The sequence below is a fragment of the Podarcis muralis genome, chromosome 8, assembly GCF_964188315.1.
Source record: "Podarcis muralis chromosome 8, rPodMur119.hap1.1, whole genome shotgun sequence".
Classification (NCBI taxonomy): domain Eukaryota; kingdom Metazoa; phylum Chordata; class Lepidosauria; order Squamata; family Lacertidae; genus Podarcis; species Podarcis muralis.
In genome coordinates, this window is record NC_135662.1 from 30,376,414 (window position 1) to 30,399,951 (window position 23,538).

The 23,538-nt window shown below is 43.1% G+C and overlaps 1 protein-coding gene across 1 annotated transcript in view; it reads right to left on the reverse strand.

Moving 5' to 3' along the window:
• Positions 1-239: 239 nt before the first annotated feature.
• PKIA (cAMP-dependent protein kinase inhibitor alpha) overlaps positions 240-23,538 on the reverse strand; it is a 37,917-nt gene continuing 14,618 nt past the window's right edge. The window contains exons 3-4 of the mRNA XM_028736643.2: positions 5,481-5,658; positions 240-2,276 (exon numbers count right to left, since the gene is read on the reverse strand). Coding sequence (XP_028592476.1) covers positions 2,197-2,276; positions 5,481-5,631 — 231 coding nt within the window. The 5' untranslated portion in view covers positions 5,632-5,658 and the 3' untranslated portion in view covers positions 240-2,196. The remainder of the gene's footprint in view (positions 2,277-5,480; positions 5,659-23,538) is intronic.

Consider the following 23,538-nt stretch of genomic DNA (forward strand, 5'->3'; position numbering starts at 1 on the left):
TACCAACCTGAGTTGTTTCCCTTCCTGTCAAACCAATCCTACCTCTTGGATTTTCTTAAATTGCCCACTGCTTCTTCTACCCTGCCCCCTTTTGAGAAACATGAGGTCTACTGGGCAAAAACCTCTCAGCCTGAATGTGTTATTTCTTCCTTCCGTATCTACCATGCCACTATTGTCCACAGCTCCCACACCTTAGAATCTCTGTGATTTGCTTATAAATTTAATATAGACACATACTCTATAGACTCAAGTTCTCTTTAATAGTTGGCATAAATTAATCTGTCTTGAGTGATCCCAACAATGCACATTTCCTTAAAAAATATATTAAGTGCCCAGTCAAGCATTCCTGGCAAAAAATCTCAGCAACCAGCAGGCACTGAATTGTTTTTCAAAAAAACTGGCCAGCGGACTAAGATCTTTCTTCCACCTACCTTACACATGCATGTCAAATATGCACCATGGAAGCTTTCCTAGAAACCAAACTTGTGTATCAGACTTGTCACTTTTATTGATCTCTGTCTAATATAATTAGTGTTCTTATTTAAAAATGTATGCATATGTGACGGTAAAGATGAAATGAAACATAAGAGAAGCAGGTCACCAGAATGGAAACCACATTTCTAATTAGGTTGTGCATGTTTAAAGTCAAACCTCAACCATAAGTGGACTGTTCTTCAATTAAAATAGGAGTCTGATAGCTAGTTAAGCATCAAGGAAAGGACCTTCTAAATAAACTAGAGGTGTAGCAGGAGCAAACTGTGCTAACGAGCCATAAACATACTGCTGGGTTTATTTATTCAACACTAATTACTGAACTCAATACTGATTAGAGAGTTTACACATCTCACACACAAAAAAACCTCTAAGTGACAACTAACCACAATATGTATATATTGTAGAAACAGCCGTGGCCACAACAGTAAAGGTTGTTTCATTAACCAACGTTCAAATTTACTAGAAAGCAAAATTACACTAGTCCTTTAGTAAAGTTTATAAACATTTTAAAAAGTGCATAACATCTGAAAACAGGAAGAAAACAGGACAACACTTAAAAATAAAAATAAAGAAAACAAATTGGGATGGGAAGGGGGACTTGTGATTGCTGCTCCACTTGATTGCCACAGGAATATTCATGTTTAACTCCAATCTCAGCTGCTGAGAGACAAGGTGACCCCAGTTCTAAACACTACAATAAATTTATGCTTCATTTCAGGACACAAGTATTCAGCAACTTTCTGGGGCTTCTGTTTCATCAGCTCCCAACATATTATTTCTCCTTTTAAAAAAAAGTTGTACTGATAAGTTTGCTCTTAAAACCTCAGCACTAACATCATGGTGTTTTTTTTGGCTTTTTAGTGGAAAAGCCCAGTTCCCTAAGGGATGAGATTAAATAAAAGATTCTGTCTGAATCTTGGATTTCCAACCACCTACAAGCAAAGTGACCGAACTGTACTGTGAAAACAACAAGACACACCAGACTATACGTTAATTACACTGTATGTTCTTATAAATGAAAGAATGCAGTTTCATCAGACTAGCAGCTGATTTGATAATCTTATCATGTGCACACCCACCACACTATGCGAAAATAAAACCCTAGCCCTTTTAAAACAAGTGGTAGAAAAAAATCACAGTCACAGAAGTTGCCTTCATAAGCATTTTGAGAAGGGGCAGTGTGGCGCATCTAAACTGTACAATATAAAACATTGTAAGTAATAGAGCTGAAAACACAGAAGCAGAGTTCTTAAAAAAACAAACCAACGGTGCTTCCTTGACAGGTGATTTTAATAGGTGAACACCCTCTGAAGGTCAGACAACCTCTGAAGATCACTGGAGCCATTGTCATACAATGCAATTCAAGCCTCTGGTGAGTTGAGGGCCGTTTGCTACACGATGTAGTTTGCTCTACTTCCTATGAGCATTTCATCAAGTGGTCATTTGTGGCGAGATCCATGTTGAGAGAGTCTCGAGATGAGCAACCAAGTCTCAACCATTACTAACAGAGGTAGAGAAAGTTCTGTCTGCTGCTACAGCCTGCTTTGCCCCTTTCAGCATTGGGCCGTTCAGCTCCCAGTAACGAGGCGCATCCATTTTCATTTTTTGTTCAATCAGCTTGCTCACAAAATACCTTTTTCCCAATAGGCTTTTGCGATTTGAAAACATCCCACAGTTGCGGCTGTCGGTCAAAGTGGGATGTCAACTTTCTTGCTTTGCTGCTTCCCCCTGGGCTTCCCCAGTTTGCTCAGTGGGATTCCTCTGTGCATCTCCTTCCCCTTCTGTAAGGGAAAAAAAAGTTAAGCAGTGGTGAAATAGCATCCAGACCACATAATCATAAGAGTTGGACGGGATCCTCCAAGGGTAATCTAGTTCAACCCCTTGCAATGCAGGAAACTCAGCTAAAGCATCCATGACAGATGGCCACCCAACCTCTGCTTAAAAACCTCCGAGGAAGGGAAGTCCGCAACCTCCTGAGGGAGTCCTTTCCACTGTTGAACAGCTCTTGCTGTCAAAGTTCTTCCTGATGTTTGGCTGGAATCTCCTTTCTTGTAACTTGAAGTCGTTGGTAGGGGTCCTACCCTCCAGACCAGGGGCTAGCAAACTTTTTCAGCAAGGGGCTGGTCCACTGTCCCTTCCCTCAGACCTTGTGGGGGGGGGGGGCGGACTATTTTTTTTTGGGGGGGGGGAATGAACAAATTCCTATGCCCCACAAATAACCCAGAGATGCATTTTAAATAAAAGGGCACATTCTACTCATGTAAAAACACGCTGATTCCCGAACCGTCTGCAGGCCGGATTTAGAAGGCGATTGGGCCGGATCTGGCCCCTGGGCCTTAGTTTGCCTATCCATGCTCCAGACTAATCTAGTTTAAGCCTGCAAATTCCATGGCACTGAAAGACATGGATGGGTGTTTGGTTTGGCTTCTTTAATAGTCAATGAGTTTAAAAAATGTGCCTGGTAACTAGCTAATTTAGAGTACATAAAGAAGAATGGAAGTTCTGTGGGTATACAGAAGCGCGTGATGTACTTCATACTTGGATGTACATTGCTTGAGGTGTAAGCATTATGTCATGTTATAACTGTGAAGGTCCATGCACTCATGCAACTGTGTGTGCCATCCAGCTTATTGTACTTAGCTGCCAGAATTATTATTATTATTATTATTATTATGAGGAAAAGAAGAAGAGGAGGAGGAGGAGTTTGGATTTGATATCCCACTTTATCACTACCTGAAGGAGTTTCAAAGCGGCTAACATTCTCCTTTCCCTTCCTCTCCCTCTCCCACAACAAACACTCTGTGAGGTGAGTGGGGCTGAGAGACTTCAGAGAAGTGTGACTAGCCCAAGGTCACCCAGCAGCTGTATGTGGAGGAGTGGAGATGCGAACCCGGTTCCCCAGATTACGAGTCTACCACTCTTAACCACTACACCACACTGGCATCAAAGGAGTGATGGGAAAACCCTTGGCTTTTTTCCAGTACCATGCATAAAAATGGCATTTATGTTATGGGAAATGGAATCCCATAGGAGGGACGAATTCTCTTTTGTGCTCACATTCCAACCACTCTGCAAATATTCACTAGTGGATCTCTCCGCAAGCTGTTCCCAGGAACTGGGAGGTGGTTTCAGCTTGTGTTAGTTCAATGGAAACAAGTTTTTTCAGACACAGTAACACAGCCAATATTCGCACCCTCACACATGGGAAATAGCAGACAGAAATAAAATGTCCTTCTATTCCCTGTTGCAGCTCTGTCCCTTGAGAGCGGGGAGGGTTGTCTCACACCTCTGCATTCCTCTTTATGGTACTTCAGAGTACAGAAACCTTGCAGAGGCATGCGAGAATGGTATGAAAGGGAAGGCGTTTGCCCTTTGCTCCCTGTACATGCCTTCCTACCTAGAGAGTCCCCCTGGAGCAAGTGGCCAAATAAACCCAGGACTCAAAAAGTATTGTGCCTACCGTAATTACAAGGCCACTCTGCTGCAGGGATGTGGATGGAAAATGTAAAAAGGAAAATCTGTTTCATAAGTTCATTAGTAGCAATCAGTGGATGCCAACTGCAAATACAGTATTAGGCAAGCTTGGCAGTTTCACAGTTTTTAGCTGTGTTTGCTAAATACAAGCAAAATAAACATGCCAAATTGGATCGCTCTCTAGGGTATCAGGAAATCGAAAACTAAAAGGAAATTCTGATGCAAATTTCCAATGCAAAAATTTCCAGAAACCCAAATCACTGCTCTGTGGGTAGGATTTCCTGGGGTATGTTAGCTTCATGGTAGATGGTTCTGAGTTGCTAAGGTGTTGTTGGAGACCGTCTCCCATCAGCTGAAGCCAACATGGCCAGTGGTCAGCGATGAGAAGAATCAATGACATTCTGCACAGCAACAGTTTCCCCAATCCGGTGCCGAGCAGATTGACTTAAGTGGCTCTTATTAACACCATGAAACTTTCTCCGTATCACAGAGCTCATGTCCATTGTGGAGATATTGGGGTGGGGGAAGAGAACTTCCTTCGTAGAAGCTGGAAAGACTGAGTGGTACCCGACTAACTCCTTCCATCAGTGCAAGGGAATCCGCTTGTGCAATGCAACTCCACCCCTCCCCCTGCGTGTCCCCGAAATCTGTTCTGGGGGTTCTCCCAACCCTCCAGAGCAGATCTGGAGAGAGCATGAGAGGAGAGAGGAGAGGAGGGAAATCACAGACAGAAATCCTTGCACTGATGGGATGCGTTAGGCCACAACTGCACCATACATTTAAAGTACCAGTATACAACTTTAATAGACATGGCTTCCCCAAAGAGTCCTGGGAAATGTAGTTTGTAATGAGTGCTAAGAGTTTTTTGGGAACTGTAGGATCTGTGAAAGGAACAGGGGTCTCCGAACAACTCTTAGCAAGCTGTACATGGGTGTACTGTTTGAAGTGGTATAATAGTGTTTTAAATGGATGGTGTGGGTTTAGTCTTAGCTGGTAAACCAGGGTTATCAATTGGACTCCTCAAAGCACCGTTTTATTATACATTTCTCTAATATAGGCTCACCAGCTTGGCCAAAACTAACCAGCCACATAAAAGGCTAAATGACAATCCATCTGTTTTTGAAGGGGGAAGTTAGCATATTGTAGGTGGGTTGTGGTAGCCTGCACTAACTCAAAAAAGCAGAGGAGATGTTGTCCTTTTTATACAGCAACATATTTCATGAACTAGTCTACTATTCTGCTATGGCCTTGCACTAGATAGAAGTACATAAAATGCCCTCATATACAAACCAGCTAAAGACTAATTTTTAATACTGAATTTCAAATTTTTGTAGCCTGCTTTGGAACCTTAAGGAGAAGAGCAGGTAAGACATTTAATTTTTTTAAAAAGTAAATAAATTAATAACAATAAATGTGAAAAGCCACTAAAGCCCAGCATGTTGTTTCCATGAATGATGTCCCTTGCAGACTTATTAATGCTTTTTCTCTTAACCTTTCAGATTAGTACTTACCAGTTTTGTTTATATCAAGTTCTGATAACTTCAAGGATAGTTCACTAGAATTTCCACTTGCAGAGGACACAAGGATATCGTGAAGGGCATTTCTTCTCCCGGTTCTCCCAGAAGCAATGAAATCTGCATATGTAGATTCCACATCAGTCATTGCTAACCAGTATCCACATAGCAGTACCTAAGAAAAACCAAAGAAAATCAAAAGCTACATTAGGGATAATAGGAGGGCATGAAGCAAGGAGACAAATATGGAATCTTTAGATGATTTGTACAACTGGTAAGACAATTTCACACCTTGTATTGTGGAAGGCTTTGGGGAAGGGATAGCTAACCTGTGTCCCTTCAGGTTTTGTTGAACACCAGATCCTGTTAGCGCCAGCTAGCATGGCCAAAGCTCAAGGGTAGTGGGAGCTGAAGGGCACCAGGTTAAAATAAGCTGATCTAAAAATGATGTTAATCTATTAATTAACATCATCAAAAATGGTTTACTTTAAAGGTAAAGGTACCCCTGCCCGTACGGGCCAGTCTTGCCAGACTCTAGGGTTGTGCACTCATCTCACTCTATAGGCCGGGAGCCAGCGCTGTCTGCAGACACTTCCGGGTCACATGGCCAGCGTGACGAAGCTGCATCTGGCGAGCCAGCGCAGCACACGGAACGCCGTTTACCTTCCCGCTGGTAAGCGGTCCCTATTTATCTACTTGCACCCGGGGGTGCTTTCGAACTGCTAGGTTGGCAGGCGCTGGGACCAAGCAACGGGAGCGCACCCCGCAGCGGGGATTCGAACCGCCGACCTTTCGATCGGCAAGTCCTAGGCGCTGAGGCTTTAACCCACAGCGCCACCCGCGTCCCATGGTTTACTTTAGCTGGTGGAAAATACCATGGCTGTCCATCATTTGCTAATGGGTCAGCCAAAGCACATTAGACTGGTGCTGCATCAGCTGCTTCTGCAGTTGCACAACATCTGGAAGGCACAATATTGTCTACCCAGAGTGTCTGGTTTATCTGACTAGCCTGAGGTTCTCAACTAGAAAGAAGGGAACACTGGTTGGAGTGTGTTGGAGGGCTCCAGGTTGAGGAAGACTGCTTTATATCAATTCCAAATTCATGGTTGGTTGAGGAGATCTGAAATAATGATTCACGTCCATCGCTATCCTAGCCCCCTCAGCCTCCATGTCTTTCCTGCTTTCAAACGGAATCGTACACCTAAAATAAGCCTGCTAACAACAGGCATTTGCCTATTTTTAGCCTCTTTACTTGTGTCTCTCCCCCCCCCCCCCCCGCCGGCCCCCAGTCTTCCTTTCGATCAGACAAGAGACAAATAGTTACATGAGCCTTCCTGGAGCCAAGTGAACAGTTATTTGAGAAGCTGGCGGAAGGGGATTAGGTACAACATTTTTTACGGGCTAAATATAGCCATATCGAATGTCTCTGAGCAGTTTATCCACACAGGGCTTCACACCGACAGAACTTCTGAGAATGGCATGCAGCAGGGCCATCAGCCCGAACAATGACACACTAACGTTAATGCTGTAAACAACATGATCTAACATAAAGCTCAAAAATTCACTAAAACAAAGCTACACACACACACCAGCAGAGAAAACGTTTCTCAATAAACTCATTATTTCTAGCTTCCCTCACATCTCCGCAACACATATAGCTAACAGACCTCATTTTAGGGCCGAGGTAAAATGATACCCTGATTATTTGGTCCTATCATACTAATGTGTGCCTAAATTCATCACCTTTGGGCTAATGATAGAAAAAGGTAGTAAGGTGGTAGCAGGCCTTTCTTTCTTTCTTCTTTTACTTCTTTGCTGCTGCCTATAGAAGTGGCAATGGCCATAACCAAGCTGGCAAAGTTGTTCTTCTTTGGTGTCTCCAGCCACCATTTTCTTTCCCCTTCCCAGACTGCCTTGGGCCTGGATAGTGTCATTTGGGATGAGGATAAAGCACCACGATGAAAGGCATGGTGGGCCTTGGGGAAATTACAAACCCCTCTTATGGGAAAGGAGTGGTATGCTGTCCCCTAGTTAAGAGCTAGGTGACAGGGAGGAGGTAGACCCTTGCTGATGTCCCTGATAACCCTTTCCCTCCATCACCCGAATGCATCTTTCAGCAGGGGTGGGGAACCTGCAGCCTTCCATATATTGTTGGATAGCAACTCCCAGCCAGCTTTCCCAGCAAGAGATGATGGAGTCCAACAACAACTGGAAGACCACTGTTCCCCATCCCTGCCCACAGCCTCCTAGGAAGCTAAGGGAGCACAGAAAAAGTGGGGGAAGCACATCTGATACAAGAAAGAAGTGTTGTCTCCATTGAACTCACCCAATGGGGCATCCTACATGGATAGCCATTATTAAAGAGAAAGAAAAAGGGCAGATGAACTGGAGTGGCTGCAATTCACTTACAGCAATAGGAAGCTTCTCTAAAACACCAGTTTGAAATATGATGCAAGGCAAAAAATAAAAAAAGGCTTCTGGAGGGGGAAAAGCCAGGCCTGTGAAGAGTGCAGCCTGAGGAGAGTGTCCTGAGGGTCAAGTATGTCTACATTTGGGGCCCAGGGCCTGTGTTTCCACACCACTGACTTAGAAAGCTATCAGATTCATAGGTCAAGCAGGCAAGGCCAAAACAGCACTGGGAAAAACTATGTTGTTTTGAGGCAGTGCACAAAAGCTTCTTAGAAGGGCCGGGGGAAACTGTCCTCTGTCCCACTGAAATTATTCATTGAGGCTTTGATTGGCAGCTGGAGAGGAGAGGAGTTTGAGTGGCACCCTGAAGCTGTTCAAAGCTTCTTCCCAATACAGTGATGCCTTGGGTTAAGAACTTAATTCGTTCTGGAGGTCCGTTCTTAACCTGAAACTGTTTTTAACCAGAGGTACCACTTTAGCTAATGGGGCCTCCCGCTGCTGCCGCCACGCGATTTCTGTTCTCATCCTGAAGCAAAGTTCTTAACCCAAGGTACTATTTCTGGGTTAGCGGAGTCTGTAACCTGAAGCATATGTAACCCAAGGTACTACTGTACTGTATCTGCAGTATATGTGTGGCAGGCCCTTTCCTGCAGTGGCTCCCTGTTTCTATTTCTCTTTCCTCTTGGTTTTAATGTATCTATATGGGGTTTGTTGTCTATTTGTTTGGCTGTAAGCCGCTTTGGGTTGCCCTGGGCAAGATAAAGTGACTAACAAACATTATAATAATAATAATAATAATAATAATAATAATAATAATACTACAAATACTGCAGATAATTTGACTGTGAAAGGACATAACAGGTGCAAGGTGGCAGAGAGAGGGACAAGGGGGAGGAAAGATTTTTCAAAGGTTCCATTGCAGACTGCCATCTCACTAGAAGGTAGACACAATGGTAAGTGAGAACTTAATGTTCTGTTTATCCTACTTAAAAAATAAATAAATTAGCAGTGAAAGAGAAAAGCTTTTGCAAATAAACAAAATGCAAGTCAAACAAAGTTGGGCTGACACTGTAGGAACAATTGCTCTGGATTCGATGAGCAGACGATTTCCTGTATCAAAATTTCATACTTTGATCCTTCCTTCCATGTAAACATATTTACCATTTGATATTTGTCTGATCCCTTTATCCAGGGATGATTTCCGAGACTCATGTGCAAAGCCTCTGAGTAATTGGGCAAAAGACCAGCTGCAGCAAGCCACTCCTCAAAAACAAATGATAACTGGGCTCTTGGTGCTAATTTCACATCACTCCAATGTTGTTCACTAATTATTCCCTGCCAGGCTGCTGACTTACAGCAATCTGTTAATGCAAAAAGCTTATTACAAAGCCTCTTCTCATGCACCATAGAAAACTGCATCTTGCTCTGCTGATTGCAGTAAGTTTGCTGAACAACTGATAATGATGGCATTATGTCATATTTAGTCAATTAAGCTAAAGAGTCACTTGTATATGGCGGATGGCAGAATTAGTAAGACTATTTTCTGAACTTTGCCCTTTTTATTATACTAATGATCATACTGTTTTGTTAATGCAGGCATCTGCAACCTGTGGCCAGCCAGATGTTTTGGCCTACAACTCCCATGATCACTAGCTAACAGGACCAGTGGTCAGGGATGATGGGAACTGTAGTCCAAAACATCTGGAGGTCTGAAGGTTGGGGATGCCTGCGTTAATGGATGCACTGCTGTCTGTGTTTTAGGATGATGATTTAGATGTACCTGCCATAAATCTGCATCATCATAAGGTCCCAGGGTGGGTGACAACAATGTAAAAATACATAAATAAAACCAGTTAAAACACTTTATCATTACATGTATAGGGTGGATCCTAAAAATAGATACAGTGGTACCTCGCAAGACGAAATTAATTCGTTCCGCAAGTTTTTTCTTCTTGCGAGTTTTTCGTCTTGCGAAGCACGGTTTCCCATAGGAATGCATTGAAAATCAATTAATGCGTTCCTAGGGAAACCGACTTCAGACCAGGTCCGGGGACAGTCTGTCCCCCGACCTCTTCTGAAGGCTGGGGGGGGGGGGGGACAAGGGCTTTTCTTCCCACCCCCAGCATTTTAAAAAAACCCAGGACAGCGGAGGACTTCTCCGCTGTCCGGGGCGATCTTAAAATGCTGGCGGGCGGCACTTTAAAATCGCCCGGGACAGCGGAGGACTTCTCCGCTGTCCGGGGCGATTTAAAAGCCCCTGGGAAGGCAGGCAGGGGGGACAAAGACTTTTGCCCCCCGCCAGCCTTCAGCAGAGGTCCAGGACCTCTTCTGAAGGCGGGCGGGGGCGAAAGTCTTTGCTCCCTCCGCCCCCCCGCCAGGCTTTGGAGCAGCCTTCCGAAGCCTGGCGGTGGGAGGAGGTCCGAGGACAGTGGGGAAGAGGCACTGCGCTTCCCCGCTGTCCCGGAGATTTCCCTATGGGCTTTCGTCTTGCGAAGGAAGCCCATAGGGAAATTCGTTTTGCGAAGCGCCTCCGCGACGGAAAACCCTTTCGTCTAGCGGGTTTTCCGTCTTGCGAGGCGTTCGTCTTGCGGGGCACTACTGTATCTTGGATGTCAAGCAGGAAATGAACAGGAAGAAGAAACAGTCTCTTCTGCTTGATAGATGTGGGGATACTTATGGAGACATTTGCATGGATATCATGAAGGTACTGATGGGCACACTGCCCCCTCTTAGGAAATTCCATAGTTAAAGTGACTACTTCATTTTAGCTCTACCCAGGCAAAGAACCCATGTCATACAGCAGCTAATAGCAGGATCTGGGAAGCTCTTAGTTCAAATCTCAGCTCAGTCTTTAACTTGACAGATCTAGAAACCAAGGTGTATGCTTTGTTTGGGGTGCCCTATGCCATGTTGTTTCTGCTTCTTCCGGATCATAGTCTACACTTCCAAGAAGTGCCAAAGAAAGAGCAGAGGACACTCTGTATAGATAAATATGGCCCAGTACCTGGAAAGAAAAACAGGAAACAAGTCCTCTCACTAGAATTTTTCATTTTCTCTAAGGAAACAGAAAGCCTTTAAGATCTATGAAGATCCCATAAAAACACATTTAATTTTTCATGTAACTGCATTAGCTGGAAGTCCTAGATTTTAAAACATTTTCCCCCATAGAAAAACAAACCATTTACAATAAGTGAATTGCCTAGGGTTTCCTAAAAGCCTCACACATAATTATCGTGTGAGGAGACTAATGTCATTTAAATATAATAAAAAGATACAAGTCTTTTATAAATTCATGAGATTTCTTCAACTGCAACCCTATGTCCATATTCCTGGAAGAAAGACCCACAGAGCTCAGTGGGACTAATCTCTCAGTAGACATATATATAATTGTGCTGTTGCTTCTACCTTTATGGTTACCTAACTTAGACTGTCTCAAACTCCAAACAACATGCTTAAGGGTTTGGACAACTAGAAATAAAGCTTGCCTGCCATTGGCAGAAGTGATCTCTAAGAAAATAAGATTGTGGTTATGTTGGAAATACTGTACGCTAAAGCATGTTTAAGCATTAGAAGTGCCACAACTCCTTTAATTTGTACAATACCATGTCTTTCATGACCCAAGCTGGGGAGGGAACACAGAGCACATGGTTCATATGTATAAGATCCCAGCTTCAGTTCCTGTCATTAAAAGGATCACATAGTAAATTTGTGAAATACTTCTGCCTGAGATTCAGGTGAGCCTCTACCAGTTATAATACCAATTCCTCCATTCCATGCTCCACCCCAAACAGAGCTTCGGCCAAACATGGGTCACTGAAACTTTATAGACCTTCAAATTGCAGATTTGGGCGAGAGCCATGACATGCCAGCTAATTTGTACTGAACATTTAAATTGCAGAAGGTATTTACTTATTTAAAAGAAAGAACAAACATGTTCATTTGCTGGAGTTGGCTTGAAATTCGAGAAAAATAACCCATACACCCCCAAGGACTTGAAAGTCAGCGAGTTGGTTCAGTAATCAACACTATGATCCAGCAGGTACATCATTTGACTTCTTACTCAATCTCTTTTAAAAATAGCAGTTGCTATCATCTGACTTGGATCACCACTTCTCCTTTTATTGAAATAGAACCTGGTGGGACCTGCTGTACAGATAAGAAAGGATGCTGTGTATCAGTTCTTGCTTTAGTGCAACACACTAAACATTTGTCCATTCTTACTGGTCCCAGCTGAGATATCATGACATCTGCAAAAGGAAACAGATGCATTTTCAGATATTGGTGCTTCTTTATGGCAAGTATTCTTACATCAGGAGCTTTCAAAGCAGCAATAAAGAGCTGAAATTGAACAGTGTAAGCTTGAAACAGAACCATTAAGGAAACAGCATTCCAAATATTTCCAGAGAGCATCCCTGTAGAAATATGAAGTAGACCCTAGTGAGAATGTGGAAAGACAATTTAGTTCTTTAATATGACCCAGGTCATACTAACACACACTTTCCAAATAAGCTGATTTTCAGAACTACGCTTCTGATACAAGTAATTTCAATTACTGCATGCATATGAAGGTTTGGCTGCCTTGATGTCCCAAGTCAGCTGCCCCAGATAGAGCTCAATGAATGTACCTGTCAATCAATATACATGTTTCAGTGACAAAGCAAGCATGAATTATCACTTTAAGTGGTCACGTGAAAAGAGTCAGATTTGGGTAAGCCACATACTATATACTATCATTATGCACACAAAGACACTGCATCAAAACTTTGCAGTGTATTTAAATATATGTTGTCTTGTTCTGCATATATATGTTAAAATGACATGCAATATTCTGGACCAGATTTAGAGGTTTGTTTTGTGGATTTATTTCTCTGTCCCAAATCGGCAATCCAGAGTTGGAGATAGAGGGGGAATCAGTGCGACACACTGCCTAGATGGCAAGGCCATAAGTGAAAAATGGGCATGGAACAGGACCTGGGATCTTTCACAGTTAATTTGCATGGATATACACACCTCTTTTACCTAAAGGCATGGGTAGGCAAACTAAGGCCCAGGGGCCGGATCCAGCCCAATCGCCTTCTAAATCCAGCCCGTGGACGGTCTGGGAATCAGCGTGTTTTTACATGAGTAGAATGTGTGCTTTTATTTAAAAATGCATCTCTGGGTTATTTGTGGGGCATAGGAAACTTTTTTTTCCTTTTCAAAATATAGTCTGGTCCCCCACAAGGTCTGAGGGACAGTGGACCGGACCCCTGCTGAAAAACTTTGCTGACCCCTGCCTTAAGGGATATAAACAAACAATTAAAAGCAGGACTGGGAAAGACATTGATCTGCCCCAAGGCTCTCTGGAGCACTCTTGTCAAGAGTAAACAATATGACACTTGTTGGATCAACAGAATATAAGGCAGCTTCAAATAAAATCAAGGATGAAGATACAGGAGGCTGTAGAGCTCTTCCCTACATTGTTTGCATTTTATGTAGAGGTTTTCAAACATAGAGGTATTAATTTCAATCCAGCACATGACTATATCTATCCTTAAGTGATTAAATCAGACAACGTTGCATGGAAATACAGTGGTACCTCAGGTTACATATGCTTCAGGTTACAGACTCCGCTAACCCAGAAATAGTACCTCGGGTTAAGAACTTTGCTTCAGGATGAGAACAGAAATCGTGCTCCGGCGGCGCAGTGGGAGGCCTCATTAGCTAAAGTGGTGCTTCAGGTTAAGAACAGTTTCAGGTTAAGAACGGACCTCCAGAACAAATTAAGTACTTAACCCGAGGGACCTCTGTAGTTAAAGCAAAGCAGACAGGCAATGGTTATGTATTTTACAGCCCAGTCCTCTGACTCAAGTCTTACTATGTCCAGTGGGTTTGCTCCCTGGTAAATGTGCATAGGATTGGCTTCTCAATTAATGTATGTCAAGAGACCTGGTAAATGCAAGAAAAGAGCTTGTTTCTCTTCTATCCCACACTTTTGCAAGGATGGGGAACCTGTGACAGCTCAAGTGTTGTTAAACCAATGATCCCCAACTAGCATGGTGGGTGGCCAGGAATCATGGAAATGGTAGCCCAAACACAGCTCCCTACCCCTGCCTTTCTGTGTCATCAAACTGTCCCCGAACCCATCATTTCCAAGCTCTTTTCCTTCCCAGCTCTCAGCTCTCTGTTGGAGGCTTTCAAAGGATTACAAAACTGAAGCCTTCTGCAGATGACCCATCAGCAGTGGCAAAAAAATTAATGATTAGTGGCAAAATAGGGTTTTAAGCAAGGAGTGTGAATATATCTTGAAGCGAGGTTTTGCGCGCGCGTGTGATACTGTTTTATATGAGTCAAAATAAATTCACATGGAGGAAGTACTCAGGAAATTAACAGAGGATGTGCACAGTAATGATATTATCCTCTAATAATGTTTCAGAACCTACGGCATTTTTCTGGGGGTGGGAATCTCTGCAACCTCTTCTATATGAAATGCAAAATAATTCAGCTGGAATGTGTGATCTACAATATCAGCTGAATAATACCCCTAAGAGCTTTATGGTAACTTTCATAGTCCTAACAAAGGGCTTATGCACCTTATATAGAAGATTCCTCTTTAAAGAATGAAACAGCTGACAGTCAAGGAATGCCCACTGTAGCTTTCATTTAATTTGCTTGGTCCTAAAATGGCATATGAGCAACCAAGTTTTAGAATGAATTGAATTGTGTTTATTTCTCATTGGCTTAAAATTTAAAAAAGAAAATAAACAGAGTGGTCAATCATTTTTCATGTATTATTTTTCAATATCATTTTAAGCAGGAAATTATATAAACAGAAGAACTCCCAAGTCTGATGATTTGCTCCATGTTGATTTGAATCTGCTCACAGAGCTGAACCGAAAACAGCACCACACATAGACAAAGGGAAGATCTTAACAGGAAGAATAATTAGAATATATTAATTAGAAAAGGGCCCTGGGCAAAGTGGGGGGAAACCCAAATAGCCAGAAACAAACCAAAACAGTCACATACACAAAAGACTCAATGGCATGAAATATAAACTAAGGGAGTGTACAGACTGAAGATCAGGATTATAATAGAGTACCTTGGAAATAAGAACAGAGGAAGAGAGCCTTAGAATTATAGAGTTGGAAGGGGCCACAAAGGTAATCTATTCCATACCACTACAATGCAAGAATCTTTCATCCAACATGGGGCTCAAACCCATGACCCTGATATTAAGAGTCTCATGCTCTACTAACTGAGCATTGTGCATCTGTTGTGCACAAATGAAGCCATAAACACAGCACTTTCTACTCTTTTCATTTGCATTGCTGCCATCTTTGTTATTTAGGAATGGGAAAAGATAACAGGATTAAACCAGATGTGCAACCGAACTTCATTCACTGGAAAGTCAATGAAACCCATTATGATTGCACAGCTGTCAGAAAGATTCCTTTTTATTGAAGCTTCTGAGAGAACATTTGAGGGAGATGCAGTTTCACGGGCATGGAGGGCAAGGGCATAGATGAAGCTCTGTTTGCTAAATAAACATATTCAAACATGGAACCTATCTGGGCCACCCATTTTGTTGTTGAAATTAGCACAACCATCCTACTTGGCTCGCTGCTTCTGGCCTTGCGATGGAATGTAGGTCATATTCGTTCTGCTAGACTGGATGCTGTCTGAGCTTATAAAAAAGCTGTCACACCAAATGGTCCATCTAGCCCAGTATCAGCAACATCTCCCCACGGCATCAACATGTAGGAATTCCCATCATTGCCAAATGAAATCAATGAACCTGGTCCATTAATGCATGATGAGGACATTAGTGACAGCTAAGCTGTCTACCTCCCCATTTCTCATTCCATCCCACCAACAAGAGGACAACTCCTTTCTCACCACCATCAGATAAGCCAGGGCCCAATTCTTCAAGTCCTGAGGAGCAACACTCTAAGTGTTACTCCTCCCATGGGCAATGCCTGCAGGCAACAGATATCAGAAGCCTTCTTAACCAGGAGTCATTGATTGCCCTCTACTAAAAAACAAAAACAAAGCAAAACTGTAAACACATAGAGGATTTTACTCATTTGGAAGGCAAGCAGGCAATTCATAATGAGGCACTAATAAATGTGGCGACATTTGTAAAACTAGCTTAACAGCTCAGCAATCCTCTGGATTCACAGGTCGTTAGACTTTTAAAATCATGACCAGTGCTGTCCTTTTTAAGTGTGGGGCAGCACTTTTTCTATACTAGAAAACTTACGGCCGTAGATGAAAGAACACACACAAAATAAGTGGGGCTTTCTGAGAAAGTGGGAAGAACCACTTTTGATTCCATAGGAAGACATCTTATACCAAATAACAAAATTCCTTCCAGTAGCACCTCAGAGACCAACTAAGTTTGTTATTGGTGTTGTCTACTCTGACGTGCAGTGCCTGTCCAGGGTCTATCATATTCCCTGATATTTTGAAATAAAAGATGCCAGGGACTGAGCCTAGGATCTCCTGAAGGCAAGCTACAGCCACCCCTAATGGCATTTTATCCACTTGCTGCAACTAGCCCCACTTGCAATTGGGAAACACACAAAAAGGAGGTGTATGGAGGAGGAGGAGGACTACCACCACCAGGATAGTTTTCAGCAGGACTCCAGCAAAGGGTTGCCTAAGCTGATTGGGAGAAGAGCCAAAGTCCAGAAGTAGAATATCTGCTTTGCATGCAGAAGATCGCAGGTTCTATCCCCAACATCTCCTGACAAGGCAGGGAAAACAAATCTGACTAAAGTCCTAGAGACTTAATTTTAATTGAAGTATTATGATTGGATATTTAATTGGATGTTTTTTATTGGAAAATCAATAAAAATGATTAAAACAAAAAGAGCTGCCAGTCAGAGCTAGATGGACAAATGGTCCAACTCAGCATAAGACAGCTTCCTATCTTCTTATTCTGTGTGTACAGATAGAAGAAATACATAAAGAATACCTGCTCAGAGGGGCTTATGCCTCACTTGAACATTTGTCTTTAGAACAAACAGCTTGCTTGTCACTTATCTACACACCTGTATCCTGGGCATTCTATTATAACTGAAGACAGTGGGATTTTGTTTTGTTTTTCCCCCACCAGCTAGGGTAAAGTCTAAGCCTCTCGGCTTCTGCTGTTATGCAACTACACAGCCTAGTTAAGACAATTATTATTTCATCAGCCTTTTTAGGTCCGTTTCCAGCAGAAATAAGTTTACTGCTTCATTACTACACGGATCATTAAAGTTCCCACCACAGTGATGGACACAGATGGTGTCCATCTGAAAATATATGTGTACCAGTTGAAAAACACAGGCAAAAACTGAAGGCAGCTGGTCTTACCCTAATTATGTCATCCTATCTTCCGGCAAGTGACTCAACATACTGCGAACTTATATATAGAATTTATAACAGCTTAACTATTGCAACATCCCAAGAATCTTGGGAATTATGGGTGGTATCCCATGTTTTCTGTCCCCTGATGGAAGGAATCTGCCAACAGACAGGGGAGGGAGGAAATTTCTGTTTATTCCCCTTCCTCCCACATACTCCTAAATCTGCTCCAGAGCCGATGAGGGAAGGTACATGGAATCACCAGGAATTCCCCCACACTGCTGACCAGTTCCTTCCTATAGCTTTGGGAGGATGGATACAATGCTCTATTAAGAGACACCTAGCTCAAATTTCCATGGCGCAAAGGGAATATTAAAATCAGTACGTGTCTGTACTATTTAGGTAATATTTCTAAGCATGGGCGTGGAGTACAAAGTCAGAATACATCTTTTTCTCTGGGTTAATTTCAGCATGGCAAAAATGAAGCAAATCAGCTTCTCTAATGACACTTCCATGCAGAGTTTATTTCATGCTCACATATGACTAACTACTTGTCAGAAGTGCCCCCCCCCCCCCGGGTATTTTATCTTGTTGCTTGATATACCCACAGAAGTAAATTGGCCTCTATGCCACTCCGCAACCGATCAACCTGAAACCGATTTCATATGTGCAGAACATTTTTAGCCTTCCACTGTCAGGGGCTCAAAATAAATAATGCAGATACAACATGGTGTTGCAAATTAACAGCCAATGTCTTCACAACCTGCTGCTGATGCTAAATATTGTATTCCTCCCCGTCTGCTACATCGGGCTCTTTTGCTTTTTTTGGTTGCCGTCAAAAAGGTCCCTGTATTGAGCAACTTTCTAAGTCCTGGCAGTGAAGATGGAACTTCTGCTAGATGGAAAGAATCGCACAGTGTTAGGGCAGCTGTTGGAGCTCTGGCAAGCATGCCAAGGCAGGCCTTTTCTTCCCTTCCTCCAGCCCTGGACTTTGGCTGCCAAGATGGATGACTGACTGTATCTTCCCATTTAGAAGCTACGAGTAAAAGATCAGTGCCTCTCGGGAAGAAGCATGATCCTGACAGCATTGTGGACCACATGGAAGTTATTAGTATTGTAATGCACATACCACTCATCTGGAAGTACTGAGTATTGGGCAGCATAAGAACACAGGAAGCTGCCTGATGAATCAGACCACTGGTCCACCTAAGCTCCATATGGTCTACACCAGGGATGGAGAACCTCATTCTCAAGAGCCAAATGAAGCTTGCTCTATCTGGCCCCCTTCAGGCCACATCAGACCTGCTCCATAGCCTCTTTGCGGGCTGTTGCCTGGCTGAAATGGCCCTTGCTTGCCTGGATTAAAAGGCATGGTGGGTGTATAAACATCTACCATCAAAACAGAAGCTACCAGCATAGTTGCAGGTGCCTAGGCAGCTAGTTAGCGGGGCAGTGTTGTTGTATTCTTGTACGTTAGGAGCTGATGAACCGAATGCTTTGCCATTAAAGAACTGAAAATCCAGTCGTTCATCCTCAGTGTCTGGTCGTGTTTGGAACAAGGCCAAGAAAGCCCACCATGCTAATCTACTTTCAGAACTCAGTTATCATTGAGCTACCGGGAGGTTGTAGGAGGTGGGCAGGGTTCCATTCAAATAAGGCAAGTCTGTTTATACACTTCAAAAGCTTCTCGCTTTAGGGGGATCTGAAATGCTACTAGACCCCCTTCTGCACTTCCACTTTGATCAGGTGCATGAAGCACTGAAGGAGATTGTTTGCTACATCTATAAGAGGATCTGGCATTTCTTATATAGACGTTAGAATGTGCCCAGTAAGGATAGTTAGGGGCTGCTTCATTTGCAACCCAAATACGTCCATGCACTGCCGCAAGTGATTGGCCCTTCATAATCATGGCTGCCTGCCAGAGCTACACCTCCAATGCAACTGAACTCACTTTGTAACATTTGCCTTGATATACTGAGACACCTGTCCCTTCTGTTGTCCCACATTGCAGTGATGCAGAAAGGGGCTGTAGCTGAGTGGCAGAGTACATGATTTGCATGCAAAAGTCTCCAGGTTCAATCTGCAGCATCTGTAGGAAGGATTAGGAGTTGCCCATGTCTTAACCTTTGAAAGGCTACTTCTAATCAGTTCTAGCCAATACTGAGCCAGATAGACCAATGGTCCGAGGCATCTCAACTACGCTCCTTTCTGTGTTTCTTCATTAGCCTACTGAAAAATGTATGGCAGGGCCATAGCATTCAAAAGCTGCAGGAAAATCAATTCTTTCTCTTCACTTGAATGTTTCCAACAGCAAACACTGCTGAGCTCTCACAGCGCTGTGTGGTCAAGTGTGTGATTAAGCACAATTATATCCAGGAACATTCTCTGTAGTATTCACAGGAACTACCAAAGCAGGCCTATTGATTCATATCTCATGCACATATAACACCATTTAGCTGCAAGCAAACAAGATGATGCAAATCTTGGCTGAGAGCCCCACTGAAATCAGTGTGACCTTTCCCCCCACTTTATCATTACATTTCTATCTCACCTTTCATCTAAGTAGCTCGTGATGGCTTACGTGGTTCTCCCCTCACCCCATTTTATCCTCACAACAACCCTGAAAGGTAGGGTAAGGTGAGAGACTGACTGATCCAAGGTCACCCAGTGAGCTTCATGGCTGAGTGGAGATTTGAACCCTGATGTGCAAGGTCCAAGTTGAACTTTCTAACCACTGAAACACACTGACCCTCTTGAGTAAACATGTATAAAAATCAGTCTGCAAAGAGTAATCAACCATTAGGGTGAATTATGAGCAATATTAACTGTATTCCACATATTAATTTACATGTGCATTATATTTCACACATTTACTTCTAGAGTACATTTCATATATTAATTTACTCATGGAGTATATCATTTCTGTCTTGTACCAAAAGGAAAGGAGAAGCGAAAACACACACACACGCCCATCATAAAAGCTTTTCTATTGCAAGAAAGATACTGACAGCTGAATGGAACCTTGCTTGGCACACATGCTACTTCCTCACTCCAGAACTATTTGAAGAGCAGCTTTGTTTGAAGTGGCTCCCATTCAGAAAAGGAAAAGGGTGACACAAACAAGCCCACGTAGACATAACTTTTTAAAGGGCAGCAAATCCAACTGCTGAATTAATTGGCATTTGTACAACTGGGTACCATTCAAACCGAAAGATATACATTAAGCTCTTAGAAGACAAAGTCCAGCAACTGGAGGAACGTGTAGCTACACTCCAAAGAATTAGAGAGCTGGAGCTCTTCTTGGAAGCAACAGAGAACACCGTCTGCACCAAGGAGGAGACAGGGGACACCCCTGAGAAGGAGGCTAGTTCACCAACACAGGTGCCAGATATATGGAGAAACGTGACTCAAAGAAGGAGGAGGCCCAGGGTTCGGTCTGATTGTTTAGAAATACACAATCACTTTGAAGTCCTCTCCCCTAGGCATGGAAGACGAAGAACAGACTCCATTTGAGGATCTCTCCCTCATTACAGTCCATCAGGTATATGAAGACGAGCAGCAAAGTCAGTCCTCAGGGAATGTGCAGGTGACCTTGGAACGGACAGCTCACGGAAGAACCCCGACCAAACCTAAGAGGAGGCGTGTAGTGGTGATAGGGGATTCCCTACTGAGGGGAACAGAAGCAGTGATCTGTGGGCCTGACAAGATCTCGGGAGGTGTGCTGTCTCCCCGGGGCTAAAATCCAAGATGTAACTGAACGACTGCAAGGAATCATAAAACCCACTGACAAGTACCCCTTCCTCTTGGTTCATGTGGGAACCAATGACACTGCAAGCAATAGCCTCCAGAAGATCAAAAGAGACTACGAGGCTCTGGGCAGGAAATTGAAGCAATTAAATGCACAAATTTTCATCTCATCTGTCCTCCCCGTTGAACGATGTGGCCCAGGGAGAGAGGGAAAAATAGTGGAAGTGAACAGCTGGCTTTGCAAATGGTGTAAACAGGAACAGTTTGGATTCTTAGATCACGGACTGCAGTTTCTTGAAGATGGACTTCTGGCAAGCGATGGGCTGCACCTCACAACGGTTGGGAGGAATGTTTTTGCCAAAAATCTCAGAAACCTCATCAGGAGGGCTTTAAACTGACTAATGTGGGGGAGGGAGACAGTGCTCCTGAAGTTTCACCTATTCCCCCTTCCCTCTGAAGGCACTTTTACTCCTGACAATCTGCTCTGGAAGGTATGGCCCATCTAGAACAGCATTGGAAGACAGTGGAAGGATCGGCAGAAACGGCCTCTCCTTAATGTGAACCTCCACTGGATCTGAATCCCATACATGAATGGAAGGAGCCCTTCTGTCTGCAGGTGTCTAGTTAGGATCCAAACCACCATTTATTACATTTATACCCAGCCTTTCTTACATGATGGAACTCAGGCTGCTGTGCTCAGCTGGTCTCCCATTTGAGGACCGAAAAGAGCTAGATCTGTTTGGCTTCAGTACAGTAATGGTGTGTGCTTTCACAGCATAGAGATTGTAGCATCAGCTGGAAACTGATCAATATTTGTTACTGAATAAAACTAACATTTCAATCAAATAAAATGTCCCTGCATCCTAGTGAAATTCCTTTGACACATCATTAAAAATGGATGATGGCAATAGAAAAAAGAAAAACGCTAGGGAAGTCCATACTAGCTAGACTTGGGCATCTCAAGTTGCCAGTACTTATCACTCTACTTTAAAGATCACTTGTGGTGAACAAGGTCTTCTAAAAACACAAACATAGGCTGTAGGGAAGTTGGCATATGGAATGTAGCTAAAGGAAAAACAAATCTTGAGTTTAACAGCTGGAGACTTGCACAGATCCAAGCCCTACACACCATTTGTTTCCTGGAGGAAGCTATGCTGTCTTAAAGACCAGCACTGTGCAGAAGGGTTGGCTGCCTGCTCCCCCATACCCAGCTTGTATATCCTGTGAAGATGACTGATGAACTTGTCCCCTGAAGATTGCATCAGTTAGAGGATTCTAGGAGTTACTGGCTGGATCACTACAGGCTGAAAATACTATTGCTGAAATCCACCTAGGAGAAGCTGATTAGAGCTACCCTGCTGTCAATGGACCCCAGTGCCACCTGCTGAAGTTCTCTCTTACCATGAGCGCTGCTGCCTGTATTGTTGATCTCTTGGTGATCCACTGTTAGCTGAATAAACAACACTGCTTGCACATGGCTTATGAGTGGGTGTGTATTGTGGGAAGGCAGCAGCTCATAGACATCTAAACTGGAGTCCCAGAATGTAATATAAGAATATCCTCTAGATACTGAACCTGGTCCCGAATGCTGACTCAAGGGTTACACAATACAGTACATTGGAACAGGTTCCAACAGCAAAAACTCTAATATCCATATTACTTTTAGTCTCCGTTTTACTGCCCTCTCTCAAAAAAGACTGAAAAAGCAGAAATCGGACCCTCAAATGAGAAGCTAGATAAACCTGCTGAGATGACCTTACATGCAACAAATATCTAGGAGAGAGCAGTCGAGACTAAATATTGGGCCTGGTCATACTTTTATACTGCTGCTAAATGTGAAATCAAAAACTACTTGCATGACAGCACTATTTTTATCCTTTATGACATATACACTATACAACTCTGCCATTAAACTGATCTGCTTGGGAAGAAGATTTGCCTTTCTGATTAAATGAAATGGCAACACATTTTTTGGTGCTGCACAAACAGGCTAGTTAACAGCCTATAAGTGGGATCGCAGGAAGGCACAATTTGCTCCAAAAGGAGAGCTATAGATATGACATCATTATGGGTTGAATTTAGTCAGGTATACCAGAAGACTCACAAGAATAATGTGGTCATACCACTATAATGCCTCTGAAGCACTATGGGTGAACAAATGGGAATTCCTTGCCCAGAGGAAATGTTTCCAGAGCAGTATTATCTTTAAAATAGGGAACTTTCAAAAAAAGGGATTGTGACCAAGGGGTTGGTGTTCTCTCCAATATAGGCAGAGTTCAGATGAGTTATGAGGGCCACAGACTTTAAAAAACAATATGGAAATTAGAAAACAATGCAAATGAATCTTACCCCCCAACGTCACTTAGGACTGAGGCAGGACATACTTATGACATGCAGGAAATACTGTCTCCCTCCCCACACCTAATCTTAAAATGAATTTTTTTTCTAGGGGGCTCATACACACTTCCACTTGCCCTTTGCCTAGAAAGCATGAGTCTGAGCGGTTTTCCACTTGCCCCATGCTTTCTAGGCCATGGGTCCAAGCAGTTTTGCCTTTCCCCCGCTTTCT